This window comes from Rhinatrema bivittatum, chromosome 1 (genome assembly GCF_901001135.1).
Source record: "Rhinatrema bivittatum chromosome 1, aRhiBiv1.1, whole genome shotgun sequence".
Classification (NCBI taxonomy): domain Eukaryota; kingdom Metazoa; phylum Chordata; class Amphibia; order Gymnophiona; family Rhinatrematidae; genus Rhinatrema; species Rhinatrema bivittatum.
The window spans coordinates 193,777,911-193,804,042 of NC_042615.1; the positions used below are offsets into that span (position 1 = coordinate 193,777,911).

Consider the following 26,132-nt stretch of genomic DNA (forward strand, 5'->3'; position numbering starts at 1 on the left):
ACGGACTAGGTCGGAGGGCTGCGTCAGTGAGGAACGAGAGAGCTGATTCCATCTCTTCTCCCGGGGTGTTACTCCTAGCCTGTGATAAACAGGAACGCGTCACCACGGTGCAGCAGGTCGCAATTCGTAGGGACATGGCTGCCACTTCAAAGGCTTGTTTCAAAATGGCGTCCATGCGCCAGTCATGTGTATCCTTGAGGGCCGTCCCCCCTTCCACCGGAATGGTGGTGCGCTTCACAATTGCGCTTACTATGGCGTCTACCTGAGGGCACGCCAGCATTTCCTTAGCTGCCGGGTCTAATGGGTACATGCCAGCCAAGGCCCGACCCCCTTTGAATGATTGCCTCCGGCGCATTCCATTCCAGATCAATTAGGTGCTGTGCTGCTTGTAGGAGGGGAAAATGGTGAGTCATTTGACGCAGGCCCTCTAACAGGGGTTCATTCTCGGTTCCTCTGGGGTGTCATGGCCCGGAAAGAGCCAGTTCAGACAGGCATTGAGAGATCAGGCCTGGAAGATCCTCTTTCAGAAAGAAGCGCCTCATGGTTCGATATGGTTAATCCCCGAGGGAAAATTCTCCCTCCTCGGGGGCTCTTTGTCTTCCTCAGGGCAATCTGAATCCCCATAAGTGGGGCTTCCGGGTGGCGAGCGGCCGTGCCTAGGCCTTGAGGGTCCAGGGGCCGGCTCATCCGGTACGTATGGACCCGTTCAGGGCGCAGCCTGCATTGTAACAAGGCATGAAATCCCCTTAATAATTCCACCCAGGAAAGCGAGGCCGGATCTGGCCTTAGGGGCACCAGGTCTCTCTGGTTCCCTGGCAGCTCCCCGCTGCCTGCTAGGTCCGGGGTGTTCCCTGAGGAACTGGCAAGTCTGCTGGTCTGCGACCGGTCCCTGGCCTGGAGCTCCCAGGGCCTCTTCACATTGGCACATAGGGAGTCTGCTTCCTCGCTCTGTGTGGCTCTGAGGTGGCATGCAGGAGCAGAGGCTTATGCCTGATTCTGGACGGTGCCGGCTCTGCCTGACACATGGGCTCTCTTACGCTCCATCTCGTCTATAACTCAGCTAGAGTCTGCGCCTTGTAATATGCGCAAAAGATGTGCGCCTATCCACTGGTGCCTATGACAGGCGCTTATCAACGTGCGCCTAGCAGCGGGCGCCTATCAACGTGCGCTTAGCTACTGGCGCCTATGCGCATAGCAGCGGGCACCTATCAACGTGCGCCTACCAGTATGCGCTTAGCGACGGGCGCCTAACAGTATGCGCGTAGTACATGCGCCTATCAACGTGCGCTTATTGCGCGGTGCGAACCAGGACAGAAGGCGTTGGCGAGCAGACAGGCAAATGGCGACCCCCTTGGCGGGCTGCCCCGTAGGCAGACTCTGCTACTCCTCAGTTCCTCGGAGACCAACAAGTAAAGATGTACGCCTTACCTTGTCTTCGGCGCTTCCCGGCTGCGACCCGGGCGGTCTCCGGCTGCGGGGGGAGAGGGTGATTACCGTCACCGCCGCACTCGAGGAGGTGCACCCGCTGCCTCTAGGCCGCGCTCGAGCTCGTCTCGCTCGGGGGCCAAGTCCACACTGGGACCGAGGCGGCCTCTAGGCCGCGCCCGAACTCGTCTCTCTCGGGGGCCAAGTCCACGCCGGGACCGAGGCTGCCTCTAGGCCGCGCCCGAACTCGTCTTACTCGGGGGCCACGCCGCACCCTAGCCCTTCTCACTCGGGGGCTAGGTCCCTGCCGCGATCTGGCCACCGGACCGAGGCACTCATCTCCGAGGGACCACGGAAATCACCTCGGGAACTCCACGTTGCTGTGCGGCAAATTTTGATGATGGGAACCGCTCGCAGATGAGCCACCGATGTCGCCATGGCCTGCACATCTGAAGGCCCGCTTGCGCATAGCAGAAGACGATGCAATCCGCCAGCCAGTTGGATAAAGTCTGTTTACCCACCGCCACTCCCAGCCTCACAGTATCGAAGGACACAAAGATCTGAGTGGACTGCCTGTGACCAGCTGTGTGTTCTAAATAGAAAGCCAAGGCACTCTTGCAGTCCAGAGTATGAGGCGCCCATTCCCCTGGGTGGGAATGAGGCCTGGGAAAGAAGGTGGGCAAAATAATGGACTGATTGATATGGAAATTCAGTCACCACCTGATCAAGAAAAAAGCTTGTGTATAGAAGGTACATAACTAAGGCCTGAAGCTAACTGACTCTACGGGCCGAAGTAATCACCTCTAGGAATATAACTTTCCAGGTGAGGAACTTCGGGTCGCAGGAATACAACAGCTCAAAGGGAGGAGGCATGAGCTGCGCCATGACAATGTTGAGGTACCAGGACAAAACAGGAGGTCGAAGGAGGGGACTTCAACTGAGCAGGCCCCTCATAAGCGACCCAACTAAGGGCTGCACAGATATGGGTGAGCTAGCGACACACCGATGGTACGCAACTAACAGCGCTAGATGGACCCTAAGCTAATTTGAAGCCCAGGACTCTGAAATGTGCCACAAGTAGTCCAACAGCTTGGTAAGGGGCATGTGAATGGATCCAAGTCATGCCCCACACAACAGGTGGAGAATCTTCTCCATTTCAAACTATAAGACTTCCTGGTGGAAGGCTTTTTAGAAGCCACCAGCACCTGGAAGACACTGTCCGAGAGGTCCAGAGGGCTGAAGAATTAGGTGCTCAACATCCTCGCCTTTAGGGCTAATGCCCAGAAGTTCAGATGGTGCAGGGTGCCTTGTTTCTGAGTTATCAAATCGGGTATGGTCCTCAGCCAAATGAGATCCCTGATCGACAGTTCCTGAAGGAGAGGGAACCAGTTCTGTCAGGACCAATAAGACGCCACGAGGATCATGGTCCCCTCTTGTCCTGTTGAAGCTTCAGCAGGGTCTTCAAGAGACGCGGGAGAGGGCGGCACATGCCACAGATGTCTGTTCTCACCGACAGGGAGCAGAAACACTTTGTAATTGTACAGGGAGGCGAAGAAAGTCCACATCTGGAGTTCCCCACCGGTGTGAAAAATTCTGGCTGCTACCTCCAGATTTAGGGACCACTTGTGTGGCTGAAAGAAGCAGCTCAGCCAGTCCGCCAGTACGTTCAGAGTCCCTGGCAGATACATCGCTCACAGTGACATCCCCTGTAATAGGGCCCAGGACCACACCTGCAACACCTTGTGACAGAGGAGGAACGATCCAGTGCCTCCCTGTTTGTTGATTTACCACACTGCAACTTGGTTGTCCATCCGGATCAGGATTTCCTTGTGGGATAACCAGTCCCTGACTATCCAGAGGGCATAATGGATTGCCTGAAGTTCCAAAAAGTTTATTTGACAGTGGGCTTCCAAGGCAGTCCAGAGACCATGCGTATGGAGGCCGTCTACATGGGCTCGCCAGCCCTGAGAAGAGGCGTCTGTGGTGAGGACCACTCGAGGCGGGAAAGCCTTGAAGGAGATCCCTGCTTCCAACTGGAGAAGTTTTCCCACTAGGGCTTGCAGATGTTCCGTGACTGAAAGACAGGTCTTGATGTGCTAGGAGGTCTGTTGCCACTGCGAACTGCAAGGTCCATTGTGCCCTTCGCATGCACAAGCAGCGAGGGGGGGTAACATGGACAGTAGCCGCCATGGTGCCCAAACAGGACTGAGCAGAAGCAGTTGTAACCTGCTGGCTGCTAAGCACGAACGTTGCCAACGAGGCAAGGGCAAGAGCCGAATCCTGGGGCAGAAACGCTCTCGCTTGCGCCCTGTCCAGCCTGGCTCCTATAAAGTCCAGTTGGGGAGACGGGCAGAGGTGAGACTTTGGTTAGTTGATTACAAACCCTAAGGACTGCAGAGACTGCACTGTTAGCTAAAATGCTCAGCACCCCTGTGTGAGAGTCACTCTTCACCACCAGTTGTCTAGGTACGGTAAGACGTGCACCGCACAGCACCTGAGGTAAGCAGCCACCACCGCTACGCATTAGGTGAAAACGTGAGGGGCTGAGGTCAACCCAAAAGGCAGCACCTGTACTGGTAGTGAGAGTCTCCCGAAACAAGAAGCAAAGGTATTTTCTGTAGCTGGGGAAGATAGCTATGTGAGCGTAGCCTCCTTGAGATCGAGGGAGCAGAGGAAGTCTCCTCTTTTGAGGAGGGTATGAGAGTGCCCAGAGAAAACATTCTGAACATTTCTCTTAAGCGAAATTTGTTCAACGCCCTGAGGTCGAGAATAGGGCGCAAGCCTCCGTTTCTCTTCGGAATTAGGAAATGCCTTGAATAGAACTATTGGCTCTCCTGAGGGTGAGGAACGGGCTTCTATTGCTCCTGCTGAGAGAAGTGCAGAGAGTTCTGTCCGAAGTATGACCTGCTGGGCGGGTGAACCCCTCAACGGACATGGGGAAGAGATCTTTAGAAGCTGTCTCAAACTGAGCCGGTGCCTCTGACTGACAAGTGGTAAGGACCCATTGGTCCGAAGTGATTAGCCCTCCAGTGGTGGGCAAGTCGATCAGCCTGCCTCCCACTGGGGTATCTGGTGCCATGGATACGTTTGGTAGGACTCATGCTCCCTCACCACCAGTCAAAGCCCGTAGCCGGGGCTTGCTCAGGCACTGGTTGAGGTCTAGATGCTTGCTGTTGATGGGAGCGTCCCTGGAGCTAGTATGTGGCATGTGAGCTCGAGAGGCGGGGGGATATTTCCTCTGCCTATAAAGGACGTCCTGAAACTTGGCCTGGAAGATTTCCTGACAGAAGAAGGAGCATCTGAAGCGCTAGTGGACAGCTGTTGGAGGGTTTTGTGGTGGTCCTTCAACTGAGCCACCGCATCCCAGACCTTATCCCCAAAGAGGTTGTCTGTCACCTATGCATGGGAGATAAGGGCAGCTTCTCCTGCACATCTGAACAGAGGTCAGAAGCCCAGAACTAGACCATTCTACAGGTGCTGATGCCCACGGTGGCTACTCGGACCGCGGTCTCAAACACATTGTAGGTGGACATCATCTCATGTTGCCAACCTCTAGACCCTGTAGGACAATGGCTGAGAGCGATTTCTGTTGCTGGTGTGGTAAGCTCTCTGGGAGGGTAGTGGACCCATTTACACAGATTCCGGTTGTATTGGGTCATATACAACTGGTAGGCAGCAATACGGGGCGATCAGCATAGTGCCCTGAAAGACCATTCTGCCCAGAGCGTTGAGCTCCCTGGTTCCACCCAGAGAGACAGAGGCATGGGTACAGGAGCACTTGGCTTTTTTAAGGGCAGATTCCACTACCACTGGCTGGCTGGTGAGGGAGGTGCCGCCTCTTGAATCCCAAGGCCTGCTGTACCAAATAGGTTGACATTCGCCTTCCTATTGACTTGCGGATATGGAGATTGGGTGCTTCCACATCCGAAGGAGAAGGTCCTTAAAGATGTCGTGGATGACTGCCATGATTTCCTTAGAAACATCAACAAACTGGAGCACTTCCAGCATCTTATGTCGAGCATCCTACTCCGTAGGAAGTTGGAAGGGGATAGCCTCGGTCATGGCCCTGACAAACCCTGCAAAGGAAAGATCGTGTGTGGGGGGAGGGGACCGATGCCTTTCCTCCAGCAGGGAAGGCTCAGAGATGGGGTCATCCACGTATTCGGATGAAGACTCTGAGGAAGCCTCCCCCAACAGGTCATAAGGGCCTTCTTCCTCACTAAGGCCATTGCAGGGCTGGTGTGGGAAAGGCCTGTGGGGGGATCCTAGACCTGGGCTCCGAAAGCACAGAGAGCCCTGCAGGAATAGATGGGGGAAACCGAGGGAGGCCAGAGGACCCAGGCAAAGGTTCGGGGAACAGAGGCCTAGGGAACAAGGCACTGGCTGCCACTTCCTCCTTGGAGCATCCAATGATAGGGATCGCTCCCGTGGGGGGCATTGGTGGCTGCTGGGGAACCGAAGGTCCCTCGGCACTGGCTGTGTTGGGAGGGCCACCAAAAAAAAGACGTTCAGACAGTCGAGCAGGGTCTCCAGAATAGATGGCGGAAGTTCCGGCAATAGCATGGGGGATCTGTGGCGGGGGTAAACTTAATGCTCCGCAGAGCTCGGAGTACCACTCTTCACCCTGCGGTCCAACGCCCTCCTGAAAGTCCGGGGAAACCAGGACTGAGGGAGGGGGACAAGGCATCACCAGTGTTTTCTTGGAGGAGGCACGGTGCCCGGCACCGGTAGGGGAACGCCTGGGACTCCCGGGTATATTGGAGGATGGAGCCTCCGAGACACGGAGTCGCTTCAGTGGTGATACGACAGCTGCCTGGTACCGTACCGGAACCGCGTGCAGACGGCGACTGGTTGTCGATGCTTGCAGGATCTCCCACGGTGCTCGATCCGGTCTTTCCCCGGCGCTGAGGAAGTGGAGGATCCCAATGTCCTGAAACCACTGAGATCATGGAAGACCGTTCACTGTTTTCTCAGGTCTTTTGAAGATGAAGCGAGAGGAGAGCATCGAAAGGGTGTGTGTCGAGAGGTTCCCCTCAATCCCTGGGTGTCGAGGATTCTGACGCAGGTATGGATGGAACAGACATTTTGGAATCATAAAGTTTCTCCATTTGTCAAGGCACGTGCGATGGCCCTGGGGGTCATCTGGTCACACAGATGACACTCTCAGACGTCGTACGAGGTCCCCAGGCAGAGGATGTAAAACCTCATGCGGATCCGTGATGGACATGGTCCGCGGGCACTGGGGGCACAGACGAAAAACCGGATAGCACCATGAAAGATAACCGGTGTGCGGTCAATGACGGGGGGGAGAGAGGGGACGGCCATTGTGAAGAGGGGTGCTGGGACATCAACCACAAAAGGAAGGAAAATGTTCTCTACCTACGAGGAGATGGTGTACCAACCGCGAAGGGGGACCCCCATTGATAGAAACGGGAAGGAAAATCCCAATTTTCACTACAAAAAACGAGAAGCAGAGCTCCAAGAATCGCAAGGCAACTGCACCACGGAAAAAGAGAGGCTGAAGGGAGACCTCACATGGACATGTGGATAGTGGCATGCTGGGCATACTCAGTGTGCCAGTCAAAGCTTCTAGAAACTTTGACAAAAGATTTCCGTGCTGGGGTCCATCGGATTGAGGTCACCCACATGTGAGGACTACCATCCCTGCTTTTCCTAGGAGAAAGGAGAAAAAATAAATATGGAAATGTGTGCTTAAGTTTGCATTTCATCACTCTTCAAGTACACATTTATAAATTTTCATACCTTCTTTGTTTTTATATTGTTCAAAAGTTGTATCTGTTTCCTGTGAAACTTTAGCAGGGTCCCAGAGTTACATTATTCTCTCTCTTTAACTGCAGCTTGATTTTTTCTATTACTCGTTGACATCTCTTATCTTTCACCTCCTGTGAATACATGTTATGATAATCAAAGTGTGAGTCAGATTTCCAATTATCTTGAAAAAGAAAAAACCATCATGCAATTACCATAAAATACTTTATGAATATGCAAGTATTTTTCTCATAGTACTGTTACAGTACAAGAAATCCTGATTTTACAGAAAATCACAACCTTCCATAAAAAGCAAATACACTCAGCAGAATTATAGATCTTGAAACAGTTTTCTTTTAGTTTCATTGTATTTTTTACGGTTCTGATTAGAGTCATCATAAACGTTAACTATGTCAAGTTTTCAGTTTCCTTCCTATTTTCCTGCATGTTTGCAAATACTACAATAACCTTTTTTTCAATAGCTAAAACAGCCTTAAGCAGTGCATAAGTAACTGAGAAATATTTAATAGTCACAAGACATGATTTCTTTCAGGTTTAATTTACATTGCTTACTTCAAGAATCTCATTTAAGAGAGCCAAAAGATCCTTTCTGGAATCCTTACTAAGTTCTAATGAACTTAAAGCTTTTGCATAGATACGAACATCAGGTGCAGTTGGGTCCCTCAAGATCTCATTGCAAAGTTTAATGGCCAAGCTGTCATGTACTGTAAATGTCTGTTTTTAAGAGAGGAAGGATGAAAGAAAAATGTTTTACCAATATAGTTGAAGACAATATAAGCAATATTTATAAACATAATCATTTTTATTTCAAATTCAAAGTAGTTATATCTTTAAAAGTTCTGCCAAAATAATTTCAAAATGCTATTATTTTACAAGCTTCAGTAGCATCTAAAATTATTCTCTATTCCTGAGAATTTAGACATTTTGTTTCCTTTTAAAAATCTTCTAAATCCTAGAGCTCCAAATGTACTGCTAGGAATGCGCTCTTTTGTTAAGCCCATTGTACACAAGTAATGCGTGTTTCAGGGCAATCAGAAGCAGCCATTTCCAACAGCAGCATCTTTTACAGTTTCACAGACTCTCTCAGCCATCTATTTATATTACTCCAATCAATGTAGGGTATGTGCACTCAGTTGCAGATCTTGTATAATCTACATCAGTGTGCGCATATTTCATAAGCAGATAAAATGAGGAATGATGTAAGAAAGCTAGAAAACTGGTTAAGTGCTTGACAGGTAAGGCAATGCAAGAAAGCATAGATTAATGTATTTGGTGTACAGAAATCCAAGGGAGCAGTGCACCATGGAGGATAAGATACTAATAGGTACAAAAGAGATCTTGGGATTTTTTTTTTCATTCTCAAGGTTGCAAAATAATATGAAAAGGCTGTAGCCAGAGCCAGAGGAATCTTAAGGTGCAAAGGGAAAAGTATAACAAGAGTTGTGTTTAGCAGAATTCCTATAAACTTCAATTGAGATGACTGGCTTTAGATTTTGGGTAAGTTCTGATGAATTCTAGTAACTCCCAACACCCAGAAGAACTTATAGAACTTGGAGCCTGAAGCTCTCTTGGGTTACACAAAGAATGCAAGGGTCTATCGTAATTTATTTATTTGTATTTTAAAATGTTGATATACCGCTTTTACAACTTATGTTGGTCAAAACGGTTTACAGGCTAAAATAACACATAATTAGAGAAACAAAAACACTGAAGGACATACAAGAATAAAAAATCAAAAGTAGTAGTAACAAAATAACATGCCTTGATATCTGGTGAATGGTCAATTTAGATGAGGGTTAGTATTGTTTAAGCGCTACGGGAGGGCTGTTGCTGGGTAGCAGAGATTGGTTTCAAGGCCATTGAAAATAGGAATGTTTTTAAGGGGTTTTTTTTTAATTCCTTATGAGAAGATATCAGTCTTAGCTCATCAGGAATAGAATTCCAGATTGAAGGGCCGGCTACTGAGAAGGCATGCTTTCTGGTAATCTAGAGCCTGGCTAAGCGAACCGTTGGAACTTGCAGTAGGTTTTTGTGTAGGGCGTGTAGATTCCTGCTGGGTTGGTAAATGTGGAGTTGAGTGCATAGCCAAGTAGAAGAATCATCATATATCAAGCTGTGTATAATAGGAAGAATCTTGTATTGCATTTTGTATTGAACTGAGAGTCAGTGTAAAGAATATAAGATTGGGAAGATGTGTTCTTTATGAGAGATACCAGTCAGTATGCAAGCTGTAGCATTCTGAACTAACTGTAAAGGGCGAAGGGCAGTGTCATGAAGACCAAGTAGGAGCGCAATACAGTAACTGAGTTTGGTTAAAATTAAAGAATGTAGTATGGTGTGAAAGTCAACCAGAAAGAGCAAGTGAGAAAAGCGTTTTAGCAAATAAAGTTTGAAAAATGAATTTTTCACTGTTATGGAAATGTGATGAGACATTCATAGGCTGGAGTCTAATATTTCCCCAAGGTTGCAGGCTTTGGATACTATAGGAATTGAAATACCATCTAGGTTGAGATGTGTTGGAGGACTGCAAGCAGATTGTGGAATGTTGGAAAGATGGAGATTTTCAGTTTTTGATGTGTTACGTTTGAGACGACTATGTGACAGCCAGGTGTTGATGGTTTTAACATATAAACTGACCGTGGAAAGTGTCATAGACCGTGAAGAAGAGTAGGGTATGAAAAACTGAATATTGTCAGCATAAATCTTGAATTGGATACCTACACTATTGAGCAGTTGGCATAAAAATATCTATAGATAAATAGAGTAGCAGAAGGGCAGATTTTACCCCTAACGGGATCCTACCCCTAAAGGGAAGATCCTACCCCTAACTAATTAAGCTAGATATTTCACTTATATGCAGTTCCAACACTGCTCTCTACATTAATGGTGGGGGGGTGGTAGAAGGGAAATAGAACCAAAGGTACTAAGAGCCAAGAGAAACAGATAAGTATGAGAAAAAAAAGTGTGAAGCTTGCTGGGCAGACTGGATGGGCAGTTTGGTCTTCGCCGTCCGTTTCTATAAGGTACACCAGAGGAGATTGAATTATTCGTCAAGAGGAATAAGGGCCATATTTATGTAATAAGTTTGGTTAGTTAGAAGGAATGAAACCAATTTAAGACCATGTCTGTTAGACAATAGTTTGAAGTCGCGAAGGAGGATTTAATGGTTTAATGTATCAAAGGCAGCTGAGATGTCTAACAATACCAAGATATAATCGGTATTAGCATCAAAACCTTGAATTATGGCGTCAAAAGAGGATAGTAGTAAGGATTTCAGTGCTATGGCCTTTGCAAAACCCGTGTTGATTAGCATGGAGGAGGTAGTTATCATGTAAATAGTCTGTGAGTTGATGTTAAACCACTGATTCCATTAGTTTTGCTAGTGTTGTTAGAGAAGCTATTGGAAGCAGGTTGTTGAGATTTGTAATGTCTTCATTTTTTTTCTTTGAGATAGGTAAAATGGATGTTTGTTAAAGAGGTTTGGGACAGAACCCGAACGTGTGATTGGTTACGAGCTGTGAAAGAAAACCACTGACATGGTCTGCTAAAGCTCTTAAATAATGACCAGGACAAGGGTCAGGACAGCCACAGATCCACAAAAAAGGCTAGGGACTGTGTTCTGTCCTGAGACTGGGATATTGGCAAAGATCTATGTAAGCAGTCAAAACATTGATTGTGATGTTAAGTTTGGTTTCTTTCCTCTTTAGTCACAGATTTGGGATCTTTGGGTTTGAAGGTGGCAAGATGGTGACCAAGAAGGAAAGCTGCTCTACAGGGGAAGTGTTCCTAGTTGGGTGGTGTCAATGAGGCAGAGTGTAGACCGGGAAAGCTCTCTATATCAGATTCCAACTCAATAGATTTGTTATCACTGTCTCAGTGATCTGAATTTGAGTCAGACTCAAGAAAAGGAAGATAAATGAGGCATCCAGAATAGTGAGGCAACCTTCTTTTTCAAGGTGGTGTGTCTAGAAATAATCTGGTGAAGATTCAATAAATGGCTTTCAGAGGTTTGATGACTTCTATATTAATAGTACCGTGGGAAGTAGATTAAGGCCGACCTTTCGGTGCTGGGAGATTGCTTTTAACTATGTATAACTAGCTGTCACTGAATTGGAAAACTGAAGTAGTCAGCACTGAAGCTGTATGAAGCTTTGCTAGATAGCAAGCCAGGATCATCTTTCATTCAAATTTTTCAAATCATATACTACCCCCAGATAACTTTGGAGTGGTTGGTGAGGACAGCACATCTCCTGGGTAACAAATGGAGAGATAGCTATTGTATGCACAGAGTGATATTGGTCAGTTTGGACATTGTCATTGCCAGTGGACAGCAGCAAAGGACTATATTAATGCTGAATGCCTATATATTAATGCAGGAGCCTAATTCCAGGATCCATAACTCTCACTTCTGCAGTCAAGTTTAACCATGAGAGTATGTGAGAAGTTGGTGTCCTTAGAGATGTCTTTACTTTGCCTCACAGACTCTGAAGGAGAAGGAAGATACATTTGAAACTGAAGGTTCATGCACTCAATGAGTTGGAATGGAAATTTGATGTAGAAAAATTTGAGAAGTTTTGATTTTGTTCAGAATGGTATGTAAAAGATCCTGAAGTCACAGTCTATGTTTTATAACCCTAGGAAACATTTTAGAAAATATTAAGCAATCAGGATGATCATGTTCAAGTCCAGGAGAGCAAATACATTTGGTATGGTGGCCAGTTATTAACATTTTCTACTGCATATGGGTCACCATTTCAATTCCGTGGCCTTTTTATCAGCCGAGAGAAAAGTGAACTCTCAAATTAAAAGTGAAACTTTTTAGGGTATGAAAAAAAAGCACCTCAAGCATTTCCTTAGAAGACACAGAGGTGTCAAAAGAGAAAAATAAAAAAGAGCCGAGGAAGACTCATGACCAAAGTGACAAAGTTTTCAAAAGTATGAAAATGCATCTGTCTTTTTTCATGGGAACACACTGCCTGAAGGGACCACAAGATGTGTGATTGTGCAATACAGGATGTGCATGAGCAGAAAGGACTCCTAAACTGTTAAAGTTCTAGCTAGTAAACAGTGTCCTCTGTGCCATTACATGATATGCGCATCCTGCAGGTCTTTAAATAAATATCCTTAGCAGCAAGGGTTAGACCCTTCCTTCCCTTTCTAAGGTGGTACACTGGTTTAAAACCTGATTGACAGAATGGTAGAGTAAAGGAAAATTAGTTTCTTACCTGATAATTTTCGTTCCTGTAGTACCAAGGATCAGTCCAGGACACCTGGGTTGTGACTCCGCACCAGTAGATGGAGACAGACTAAACTTGTGGGCGAGCATATATGCCCCTGTGCCAGTCACAGCCCCTCAGTCATACGTAATGTCAAAGTAGACAAAAGCCAAAAGGCAACCATAACTAGCCATACAAACTTGGTAGGGAAACGAAAGAAATCCAACACCCCTACCGAAACCAGACTCCCAAGCCGGGAGAGCAACTCAAGAAGGGTCAGCGTAGTGAAAGAAACAATAAAGAGCGGACTCTCCATTACTATAGCGCAGCACTGTGGGCGGGATCCTGGCTGATCCTTGGTACTACAGGAACGAAAATTATCAGGTAAGAAACTAATTTCCTTTTCCCTGTACGTACCAGGATCAGTCCAGGACACCTGGGATGTACCATAGCTAACTTACCGAGGGTGGGAAGCAGAGAGTCCCGTCGGAGTACCCTCTCTCCAAAACCCCCAGCTTCAGTAGCCTGAACATCCAACCGGTAATGTTTTAAAGAAGGTATGCAACGACTTCCAGGTAGCCGCCCTGCAATCTCTTGAGGCGACACCTGAGAAGATTCCGCCCAAGAGCAGCGTGAGACCGCGTCGAATGAGCCCGGAAGACCCACTGGCGGCGATTTTCCACGCAGAGAAGATACGCAGAACCAATGGCTTTCCTTGAGCCAACGGGCAATTGTCGTGCGGGACACCGCAGCACCCTTTCTTTGGACCCGAAGTCAACACAAACAGATGATCCGTCACCCGAAAGGATTAGTAACCTCTAGATAGCGAAGAAGGGACCTCCGCACATCTAGTTTTCTCAAGTCTTTCGTTTTCGGGTCCGAAGACTCCCCAACATGAAAGCGGGAAGTTCAATCGACTGATTCAAATGGAACGACGACAACGACCTTAGGAAGGAAGGAGGGAAACCGTCCGCAAGGAAACCCCCGAATCGGAGATGCGCAAGAAGGGCTCCCTACAGGACAACGCCTGTAATTCTGAAACACGACGGGCTGATGCAATCGCCACAAGGAATACGGTCTTCAACGTGAGATCCTTGAGCGTAGAACGTTTCAGGGGCTCAAACGGCGCTGAGCATAAGGCTGAGAGTACCCAGTTGAGGTTCCAAGACGGGCAAGGGGCCGCAACGGAGGACGGAGGTGCTTAGCCCCCCTAAGAAAGCGGGAGATATCTGGGTGGAGAGCCAGAGAGACTCCCCGGACCTCACCTCGCAAGCACCCCAAGCGCCGCCACTTGGACCCGAAGGGAATTGCACGCTAAACCTTTGGCGAGCCCCGCCTGGAGAGAAACGCCAAAATATCAGAATAGAAGCGGAAGTGGGATACAGACCCCCGCTCCACGCACCATTCCTCAAAAACTACCCAGACCCGAACATAAGCCAGGGAAGTAGACTGTTTTCAGGATCTCAGCAACGTAGTAACGACCGCATCCGAGTAGCCTTTTCTTTTCAACCGGTACCTCTCAAAAGCCATGCCGCGAGACAGAAGTGATCCGCATCCTCCAAAAAGACGGGGCCCTGCCGAAGAAAGCCCCGCGAACCCCTGAAGGCGAAGGGGGGCGGCCACCGACAACTGGACTAAGTCCGCAAACCAGGGACGGCGCGGCCACTCCGGCGCCACCATGATCACGTTGGACGGGTGCAAGTCTATGCGCCGCAGAATCTTGCCGATCATGGGCCACGGTGGGAACACATACAGAAGCACATCCGCCGGCCAGGGAAGCACCAACGCGTCGACTCCCTCTGCGCCCCTTTCGCGACGTCGACTGTAAAATCTCGGAGCCTTTGCGCTGTGCCACGTGGCTATCAGATCCATGTGGGGCGTTCCCCAAGTCTTGCAGATGAAGAGAAACGCCTCGTCCGCCAGCTCCCACTCTCCGGGATCCAGACTGTGACGGCTGAGAAAATCCGCCTGGACGTTGTACGCAGCGAGATGGCTGAGATGCCGCTCTGCCCAGAGCATCAAGAGCCACGCCTCCTCCGCCACTAGAGGACTTCATGTCCCGCCCTGGCGATTGATGTAAGCCACGGTGGTAGCGTTGTCCGACAATACCCGGACCGCCTGTCCGCGTACTAGGGGTAGAAAAGCATGCAGCGCCAGACGGACCGTTCTGGTCTCCAGCCGGTTGATAGACCACCGGGTCTGCGACTCTGACCACAGACCCTGAACCGACTTCCCTTGGCACACTGCCCCCCAGCCGGAAAGACTGGCATCCGTGGTCACCACCGTCCAGTCGGGCACCAGAATGGACACTCCACAGGAGAGATGCTTGGAATCCCGCCACCAGCTCAGGCTGGCTCGCGCCTGACCCTCGAGAGGGAGAGGTAGATAAAAAATCCTTGGAAACCGGTTTCCAGCGGGAAAGCAATGAGGACTGCAGCGGTCGTAGATGAGCGAACGCCCAAGGGGCTAACGCCAGAGTGGATGCCATAGACCCCAGAACCGTCAGGTAATCGCAGACTCGTGGCCGGTGTAGCGACAGAAGACGTAGCACCTGAGACTGCAGATTGCATATGCGTTCCTGAGAGAGAATCACCTTGCCTCGCTTCGTGTCGAAAAAGGGCTCCAAGATACTCCAAGGACTGAGAAGGTTCGAGATGACTCTGTTGTAGTTGACCACCCAGCCCAGGGACTGCAAGAGCTGTAACCCCCTGGTCACCGCCTGCCGACACAGACTCTGAGACTTCGCTCGGATTAGCCAATCGTCGAGGTAAGGGTGAACCAGCAGGCCTTCCCGCCGCAACTGCGCCGCCACGACCACCATCACTTCGTGAATGTCCGAGGCGCTGTCGCAGGCCGAACGGGAGCGCCCGGAACTGGAAGTGCCTGCGCAGAATGCAAAACCGCAGGAACCGCTGAAATGCTAGATGGATGCCTACATGAAGGTATGCTCTGTGAGGTCTAGGGACGCCAGGAATTCGCCGGGGCGCACTGACGCGATCACGGAACGAATGGTTTCCATCTTGAAATGAGGAACCCGAAGGCATCTGTTGACTCCCTTCAGATCCAGAATGGGCGGAAAGAGCCGTCTTTCTTGGTCTAACTCGTAGCCGTGTCTTATCACGTCGAGGACCCACTGATCCGACGTCATGCTGGCCCATTCCTCGAGAAAGAAGGAGAGACGCGCCCCCACGTTTGGGACAACGTGCCGAGGCCATGAGGAGGGATGGGCCGGCCGAACTTCATTGTGAAGGCTTGGCCCCCGCACCCGACGGAGCCCCTCCTTGCCGGCCAAAACGCTTGCCCCGAAAAGACTGCTGCCCCTGAGCGTTCCGCGAGGAGGACGACCTATATGAGGATCCAGAGGATCTTTGCGGTCTGGACTTCCTGGGCCCCCGGAACCGGGCTCTGCCTGAGAAGGAAGATCGCGGACGGGCCCTATCCCTCCGGCAGCTTAAACGCTCGATTCTCACCCAGGGAAACCAACAAATCATCTAACTCCTTGCCAAATAGCAATTTCCCTTTAAATGGCAATGCCCCGAGGTGAGCCTTGGAAGAGCCATCCGCTGCCCAGTTGCGCAGCCAAAGAAGACGACGCGCCGACACCGCTGCCACCATGGAGTGAGCTGAGGTGCGCTACAGATCATGGAGCGCATCGGCCCCATAGGCAATGGCTGCCTCCAACCTGTCTGCTTGAGAAGCCTCCTCTGCAGAGAGACCTGCATTCGCCTGAAGGACTTGAGCCCAGCGCAGACTAGCCCGCATAGCAAAATTCGTGCACATGGCGGCCCGCACTCCTAGGGACGATACCTCGAAAATCTTTTTGAGTTGAACCTCCAACTTCCGGTCTTGAATATCCCGGAGGGCTGTCGCTCCCGTGACCGGGATGTAGACCTCTTCGTGACAGCGGACACCGCCGAATCCACTTTTGGGAGCCGGAGGAGCTCCAGCGCGTCCTCCGGCAAAGGGTTAAAGCTTGTCCATGGCCTTGCTGACCTTCAAATCCAACTCCGGAGTATCCCATTCCTTGAAGAGGATATCCGTGGACGAAAAAATGAAAAGGAAAAGCAACGCGTGGGCAGACAGGGGAGCCTGGATTCCCTATTGCTTTTGGTGATTAAGGTGTACTAGGGCAATCCCCCCGACGAGTTAAACTGCCACTGCATGGCTAAGATTCCCATTCTCAGGAGTAAGGTGTCACCATATCCGTCTACTGTGGAATCCCTGCACGGGCTGTGGCTATTCAGAGGGTGAGGCCTGGGCTCCTATCTACTCCCAGTTGAGTCCCGCTTTACAGCGGCCGTCAGCGGAGTCGATCCTCCTCTGTCTGTATAGGGGATTGTCCTCTAGCCACCCGTGCGGGCCATGATTGCGGCCCTCACTGGAATCGCTTGGGTTGGAATCTGTGTATGTGCGCCCTTGTCTTTGTTGGAGGCGTGATACATCCGCTGGCAGATGCTGGCAGATGCCCTCCTTGGACCACCGTGGAGGGTGACCAGCACAGAGTTGCACCTTCTTACACTCGTCATATGTTGATCTGGCCTGGTGAAGGGGGCAGGCACTGCATCCCGTGTTGCCCGCCTCGATAAATAGCGGTTATGTATAATCGTTATGGCTGATTGCCGCTATCATTTCCAACTGGTTGACACTTGCTGGCTGGACAATTAATCCAGCCACCAGACTATGGTCTGATTTGGGTAGTCACATTGTTTCCTTTATGACAAATGTTGCCCAGGGCCGCCAAAGAAATTTGCCAATTTTGGTGCTTTATTTTTCTGGCCTGAAACACATTGTTACAGCCCTAAGTCATCCCTTTCTCCAATGAGTTCAAGGGTTTGGACCCCATGTGACTGATAGCGAGGCCAGCTTCCTCAGTGCTGTGGCAGGATCACTGGTGCCCCAGTTGCAACACAGCTTCGTTGATATCCGAAGTGGTCGTAGTATGCCATGAACCTCCAACCCTGGGGTTAGGCAACCTCAATCAACATGACCAATGCGCTGGACAAGAGAAAAAATTCTTCCTTCTGAGGCAAGAGAATGGTTCAACCTCATGTATAAGCAAGATGGACTGACAGCCTCATCACTCTGTCATCCTGATCAGAGAGGTGTTCGGTAGGAGAGTTTTGAGTATAGGCTCATAAGGGAAGAGTTTCTCAAAGGGGCCTATCTCAGAAGTGCTAGAGTCATCTCACCAACTGGTGATGCTCTCCTCCGATGAGGCCTAACAGGGTAAAGTCCATGTACACCTGCTGGCCGGGCTCCTAGGCCTTGCATATATTTATGTTGGAGCAGTGCCTCCACAGGTCAGCGTACTTCCAGCATAGACTCTGCATGTCGATGCATCATCCAACTCTCCCTTGCACCTCAAACAGGTCGCGACACCTCTGTGCCAGCGAAGGGATTCCTAAAATGGAAGATACCTGCTGTCGAATGAGCTGATGCCCCAGCTTCAACCAGTCACTCCAACGCAAATGCCTCACTGCATTGGATGCATTGCATCGATAAAGCACGTGGAAGCCTCGGCTTCGATGAAGCACACTGATGTGTCAGGTTCGTTGAGAAGCGCTTCAAGTGGCTGGAAGTGCTCAGATGCATCGAGTGGATGAACATTCCACGATGCTCCACTCTGAACCGGCATGGGATACTTAACAGAGTCCTCTGCTCGCCATAGGGCATTGCCAAAGAGGCCCTCTCTATCCTCACTCTTTCGGGGAGTCCACCGCCCTGCCTAACCGAGATGCTACTAACCTGATTTAATTCTCTCCCCCTCTCTCTCAATAGATGCTGGTTCTTTTTTTCTCTCCTTCTCCAGAGGCGCTGAAACCCCGCGGCCCCCCGGAAGTGTGACATGCGCCCCTCCCCCTTGGCCGACGCTGACATTACTGACGTCAAGTAAAGCGCGCCAAGAGGAGGGGGTTTTAAATGGAGCCGGACCCGGAGGTGCCAACGCGCGGGCATTGCACACCAAAGGGGCGCAACAAAGGGGCATGCCCCTTTGCTCACCCCTGAGAAACCCCAAAACAAATAATGAACTAACAACAAATCCAGAGCGGACAACACTGATCATGGACAACGAAAGAACTGTACCAGGAATACAAGCTATCAAAACCTGCCTAAACAAGGGAAATAAGGAAATAACTACTCACTTAAACACAGAAATAGATACATAGCAAATGAAACTAAGAAAACTCAATCTACTAACCTCATACAAATAAGAAAGACCAAAATAACAAACGCCATCACAAATAAATTATTAAAGATAACCTTCCTACTAGTAAATGCACAATCAATCACTAAGAAATTCCCTATAATTACGGACCTATTATATGACAGAAAACCAAGCTTCATAGCAGTTACTGAATCATGGTTAAAAAAATCAGATACCTTTTTAAAAATCAAATAGCACATAAAACTATGTCTTCTCATTCCCCAGAATAAAGAAAGCGGGGTGGGGGGACTACTCCTAAAAATTGAAAAAAAGATTTAAATGTAAAATAATCCCGACAACACCTCCAAAAAATCATGAAATCGCTCTTTTTGAAACTAACAACTTACAAATTTTCCTTATATACTGCCCCCCACCCTACTAGAATTAAACATCTCCCCCACTAATTGAATTTCCTAATAACACACTTAAACACCTCTAAGCCCACAACTGTACTAGGTGATTTCAACCTACACATGGATACACACCCCTTATCTAACACCTGTCAAACACTAATAGATATCATGATGGCACTAGGATTCATCCTAACTACTGACAAGCCCACCCACAAAGCAGGACACTCTCTTGATTTATCATTTATTAACCACAGCCACCTAGAACCCATCAAAACGGAATATACACCAATCCCATGGTCAGACCACTTCCTAATAGAATCCTCTATCAAATATATTAAACAAGTGACACAAAAAATAGAGAACCCATTGAATTTAAATATCGCCCACCATATAACAGATACCCTGAAAGACAAATTAGAAGAAAAACTTGCTGAAATAGATTGCACCGACTGCGACTCTGCTACGACAGCATGGATGCAAGCAACCAAAAACTTAGCCAACAAGATAAACCCAATAAAATACATTAGTATCAAGGAACCCAAAGAAACAAACCGTGGCATAACGAAAAAATAAAGGTAGTCAAAAGAAATCTGAGGAAAAAAGAAAAGGAATGGAAAAATATAAAAAAGAAAACCTGACTAAATACAGGAAACAACTAGCCTACTATAAACAAATAATTCTCAACGCAAAGAAACAATATTACAGCACTAAAATAGAGAAATTCGCAATAACCCAAGAACCTTGTTTACCATAGTAAAAAATCTCACAAATGACAAATCTGACTTCACAGAACCTACCAATAACAAATGTAATGAAATAGCTACATTTTTTAACGACAAAATTACGAATCTAAAAACAAAGATTCCAAAAACAACTAAACAAAAAATCAAAATGCAAAAAAGAGACGTTAAACAATGGGAAACATTCAATGAAATATCGGAAATAGAAGTTGAATCGAAACTAAAAAAAAAAAAAAGTAAATCGCGCCCCACATGCATATGACAATTCCAACCATAGACATAAAGAAATTAGCCAACAGTCTCTCTGACTTTAACAAAAAATCATTAAACCTATCCCTAAAGAAGGAAACATGCCAGATTCACTAAAAGGAGCACTAGTAAAACCAATTTTAAAGAAAAAGAACAGCGACCAACTCATCCTGAGCAATTATAGACCAGTATCAAATAGAGATGTGAATCGGAACCGGGGACTATCATGAAATTTTGTTTGTGCAGTCTGATCGGGTTTTTTTTTGTTTTTTTTTAAATTGGCTGCGCTTGAGCCGATCAACAAAAAACCCACCCCGACCCCTTAAAACACATCCTTTAGCTTCCCCCCCCCAAACTTTTTAAAAGTACCTGGTGGTCCAGTGGGGGTCCCGGGAGCGATCTCCCGCTCTCAGGCCGTCAGCTGCCACTAATCAAAATGGCACAGATGGCCCTTTGCCCTTACCATGTGACAGGGTATCCGTGCCATTGGCCGGCCCGTCACATGGTAGGAGCACTGGATGGCCCATGCCATTTTTAAAGATGGCACCAGCCGTCCATTACTCCTACCAGCTAGTTTAAGCATCTCACATTACATACGCTGATGATATTCAATTAATACTTCCAATTGATGACAATTGATGACACAATTGAGAAAACATTAAACATAGCCAACATGTATCTAGATATAATAAAACAACTTCTAAACCAAATGGAATTAGTTAATATAGAGAAAACAGAATTCCTACATCTAGAATGAAAAAACATAGCGATCATTCAAAACCCAATCACACTCAATGACAACCAAAAAATACAACTAGCTAAGAAAGTTCGAACCTTGGAGTGATAATAGATACGGAACTAAATATGAAACATATATCTCTAAAAATAAGGGAAGGATACGCCAAACCTATGATTCTTAGACTAAAACCACTACTAACGCCAACAGACTTCCGATCAGTATTACAAGCCTTAATTTTTGCTAGTACTGACTACTGTAATGTCCTTCTACTGGGTTTACTATACACCACAATAAGACCACTACAGATATTACAAAACACAGCTGCAAGAATTCTAACTGGTAAAAGTAAGAGACCATATCACCTATACCCTAATTGAACTACACTGATTACCAAATGAGCAAGAATACAAGACTATGTACCATACATAAATTAATACATGATGAAAAAGCAGAATGGCTGAACACAGCCCTTCGCGTACACGTCCCCCACAGAAACCTGAGATCAGCAAACAAAGCAACTATTCCCTCAGTTAAAACAGCTAGACTAAGTCAAGTAAGGGATAGGGCCCTATCCCTAGTAGGACCTATAATATGGAATATGCCTTTAGAAATCAGATTGCAAAGAAACATCAAAACATTCAGAAAAAGTTTAAAAACATGGCTATTTAAGCAAGCATACCACAAAGAGAATGGAAAGTAGAATCCAGGGGAAATGTAGGATGCGGTCAGAAGAACTCCCACACACACCTTCTCTCTCAATTGTGTGTATTTTATTTTTCTTTCAACAACAAAGGACTAGATTTAAGTATTAATTTATCTCATAGCTGATAAAGATAGAATTGGACATGACTTATCACACCCACCAATTAATATTTATTATGAAACTATGTTACAGTATTTTGATGGCACCTGTTAGCTGATATAATTTAAGACATTTTATGCAACATGAAGTTATGTGCCTTATTGTGAACCATTGTGATGGCATCTTGCTTAACGACGGTATAGAAAAGATTTTAAATAAATACATTTTTAAATAAATAAAATAAGTCCCATCTGGGCCCCGGAGCAGACACGATGACACCTGGTCTGACACAAGCAGCATAGACCCAGTTTCCACTATCCGTTGTGAATCTTCCTCCAACCAGCGAATGAAGGAAACTAAATTAACAAAAAAATAAAGTAAGAGAGAAAGAGCTCAGTGTGCACCCAGCATTGTGGAAGGAACAAGACTGAGGCAGGATGGGAGTCACATGGGAGATACTCCCAAATAGGCATATAGATCTCAGCTCTGTGTGCTTTGAGAAAGTTCTGCCAGCTAGAGGACGTTCCCCAAAGTCATGGCTAATTCAGCCTGCTTATCTATGGAAAAGATGGCTACTAAAATGGTCAATGGTCTTAATTGTAATACATATGGGGGCAGACAAAGATCGCAACAGGTATATCCTAGGAAAAAAAAAAGGCAGAATAGTAGAGATAAAATGGACACATTGAAATATTTCCAAGGTAACAATGCACAGGAGGTAGGTCTCAACTGAAAAGAAACATTGGAACAAAGAATCATGGGATGTGGGTGAAAGAAGGTAGATTCTAGAGTAATGAAGGAAAGCAGAGTTGCTTACCTGTAACAGGTGTTCTCACAGGACAGCAGGATGTTAGTCCTCACATATGGGTCGCATCATCAGGATGGAGCCCAATCACGGAACACTTTTGTCAAAGTTTCTAGAACTTTGATTGGCACCTACTGGGCATGCCCAGCATAGCACCAACCCTGCATCCAACAAGGGTCCCCCAACACCACGGGGTGGCAGGTGGGTTGTCGTGAAGACTAACATCCTGCTGTCCTGTGAGAACACCTGTTACAGGTAAGCAACTCTGCTTTCTCACAGGACAAGCAGGATGGTAGTCCTCACATATGGGTGAGTACCAAGCTGAGGATGCCTGAGCAATGCAACAAATGCACTCAAAGACGTGCAACAGGCACAACAACAGGGGTGGCATTCTGGTTAGGAGGGCATCCTGAACCCTAAATGGGTCAGTGAAAAGCTGTTGGGTAATTAAACTTAAAACAAGTTGCATAGAACAGACTGGCCAAAGATGGGATCCGGTCTGCCAGCCTTATCTAAGCAATAATGGGCTGCGAATGTATGGAGAGAACTCCAGGTTACAGCCTTACAAATGTCAGCAAGTGGCACCGAATGAAGGTGTGCTACTGACATCGCCATGGCCCTGATAGAGTGTGCTTTCACACGGTCTTGTAACAGAATGCCTGCTTGCTCGTAGCAAAAGGAAATGCAGTCTGCCAACCAGGAGGAGAGGGTTTGCTTTCCCACAGGATTTCCAAGTTTGATAGCATCAAAAGACACAAACAACTGAGTGGACTTCCTGTGGGTTGACATGCATTCTAGATAGAAAGCTAGGGCACGCTTACAATCCAAGGAATGCAAAGCCTGTTCTCCTGGATTTGTATGGGGCCTGGGAAAAAAGGGAGGTAGGATAATAGATTGGTTAATATGAAATTCCGACACTACCTTTGGTAAAAATCTAGGGTGAGTACGGAGCACTAGCCTGTCATGCAGAATTTTAGTGTAAGGTGCGTAGGTAACTAACGCCTGCAACTCACTAACTCTGCGAGCGGACGTTATCGCAAGAAGAGAAACTACCTTCCAGGTAAGATAGCGTAGCTCACAGGAGTGGAGAGGCTCAAACGGAGGTTTCATGAGCTGTCCCAAAACCACATTAAGGTCCCAAGCAGGGGCAGGAGAGCACAGTGGAGGTTTTAAATGGAGCAAGCCTCTCATGAAACGTGATACTAAGGGTTGTGTTGAGATGGAGAGATCTCCTATAGCCTTATGGTATGCAGACACTGCACTAACATGCACCCTGATAGAGGAGGTTTTTAGGCCTAACTCTAACAGATGCCAGAGATAATCGAGGAACCTCGCAGCGGAACAAGTGAAGGGGTCTGTGGACATGGAAGTGCATCAGACCATAAACCTCTTCCATTTAGAGCGATAAGACCTTCTAGTTGAAGGCTTTCGTGAAGCCACCAGGACTCAGGATACAGATTCCGAAAGGTTAAAAGGTTGGAGTATTAACCTTTCAACATCCAGGCCATCAGGGACAGAGCCTGGAGATTGGGGTGATGCAGGTACCCTTTGTTCTGAGTTATTAGAAGGGGATCCTTCCCAGAGGAATGTGCCGGTGTACTGAAAGGTCCTGAAGGATTGGAAACCACACATGGCATGGCCAGTGGGGAGCTATCAGGATCATTAATCCCTTGTCCTGCCGGAGCTTCACGAGAGTCTTAAAATGAGAGGATGTGGAATGTACGCATAAAGGAGACCACTGGCCCAGGAGAGGGTGAAGGCATCTCTTGGTCGCGAGTGGTGACTGCGAACGAGGGAGCAGAAGTTGTCCACATTGTGGTTGTGGACCGATGCAAAGAGGTCTACGCAAGGGTAAGCCCAACATTGGAATATCGTGTCCGCTTTCCTGGGGTTGAGAGAGCACTCGTGCGGATAGAAAGTGCGACTCAGCTTGTCCGCCAAAAGATTGTCCACTCCCAGCAAGTAGGTTGCTTTGAGGTACATCGAGTGCAGCTTCCTGACACAGGAGGTAGGAGCCCGTTCCCCCTTGTTTGTTGACATACCACTTCGCAACCTGATTGTCTGTTTGAATCAGGATGACTGTTTGATAGGCAATCCTGAAAGGCCTTGAGGGCATATCTGATCGCCCGTAGCTCCAAGAAATTTATCTGGTGTTTGCCTTCCTGTGGAGACCAGGTTCCCTGAGTCTGCAGGTTGCCTACATGTGCATCCCCATCCGAGGTTGGATGCATCTGTTAAGGTAATTTGAGGATCTGGAGCCTGAAATGGAAGGACTTTGATGAGGTTGGAGTGTTGCATCCACCAGGCTAGTGACAGACGAAGCCTTTTGGTAAACCTGGATAATGCTGGACATTGGCTGACAAGCTTGAATCCACTGGCCTTTTAAGATCCACTGCATCACCCTCATAGCTAGGTAAGGCGGAGTGACATGCACCAAGGACGCCATGTGACCCAGCAGTATTAAGCAGCTGAAGATACTCGAGACTGTAGGTGATGCATCAGAGATGCTATAGTGAAAGCAAGATCCTGGGGGAGGAAGGCTTACGCCTGAATAGTGTTTAGGTTGGCCCCTATAAAGATAGGGTTTGAAATGGAATTATCTGGGATTTGGGATAGTTGATTAGAAACCCTATGGAGATCAGGGTGTGGATAGTAAGACGCAGGGAGGTTAATGCGCCCTGCTGAGTCTGAGCCCTTATCAACCAATCGTTGAGATAAGGGTAGACGTGCACACCCTGATTCCTGAGGAAGGCTGCAACCACTACCAGGCACTTGGTGAACATTCGTGGAGTGGACGCTAGGCCGAATGGTAGTACACGGTACTGGAAATGGTGAGGGCCAACCAGGAATCGCAGATACTTGCGATGAGATGGAGTAATTGATATGTTGGTGTAGGCGTCTTAGAGATCTAGAGAGCATAGCCAATCTCCGCTTTGTAGCAGAGGAAGTAGAGCACCCAAGGTGACCATTTTGAATTTTTCTCTGCAAGAATTTGTTTAGGGCGCGGAGGTCCAGTATTGGGCATACTCCACCTGACTTTTTTGGTATTAGAAAATAATAGTTTTACCATCTGCAAATTTTGTTTAAATGTAAACCGATGTGATATGTAAAATCGAACACCGGTATATAAAAGTAAATAAATAAATAAATAAATAAATAAAATAGGAATAAAACCCCTGTCCCTGCTGAGAGAGGGGCACTGGCTCTATTGCTTGTGATTTCAGGAGGGATGAGACCTCCTGTTCGAGCAAGGGAGAGTGGTTGGACGTCTTCCACGTCAGCAGAGGTGGAGAGTCCACTGGAACAGTCAGGAAATTTAGGTGGTAACCTTGAGTGACTACTACGTGTACCCAATGGTCTGTGGTGACTGCCAAGCACTGTTGAAGTGGCAGAGCCGACTGGTATGGATGGAAGAGGATGGCTTATACTCTCTAGGAAGGAGTCAAAATCCTGACGCTGGTACAGGCTGAGAAGCTGGCTGAGACTTTTGAGGCCGAGACTGCCTGGATTAACCTTTTTGGTAAGGTCTGGAAGGGCATCCTCTAGAAGCCAGAGGATACAACTTTCTTTGCTTGTAGGTAAGGCCACTTGGAGTCACGTCTGAAAGTTCTCATAGGGACAGAAGGGAACTCAAACGGCACAGAGGAAAGCTGGCGCAGTGTCTCATGGTGGTCTTTCAACTGTGCCACGGTGTCTCGGATCTTTTCCCCGAAGAGATATCTCCCACACAGGGTAGATCTGCTAGCCTGTCTTGGACTTCTGGTCTTATGTCTCAGGATTTCAGCCAGGCCCATCTTCTTGCACTGAT

At 47.8% G+C, this 26,132-nt stretch overlaps 1 protein-coding gene across 2 annotated transcripts in view; it reads right to left on the reverse strand.

The window, feature by feature from the left end:
- Positions 1-26,132, reverse strand: part of NCAPG (non-SMC condensin I complex subunit G) — a 455,902-nt gene that overhangs the window by 87,332 nt on the left and 342,438 nt on the right. For both annotated transcript variants that reach the window (XM_029590425.1, XM_029590416.1), the window contains 2 exons: positions 7,768-7,929; positions 7,189-7,328 (listed from right to left, as the gene is read on the reverse strand). In XM_029590425.1, the coding sequence (XP_029446285.1) occupies positions 7,239-7,328; positions 7,768-7,929 (252 nt within the window). In that variant the 3' untranslated portion in view covers positions 7,189-7,238. The remainder of the gene's footprint in view (positions 1-7,188; positions 7,329-7,767; positions 7,930-26,132) is intronic.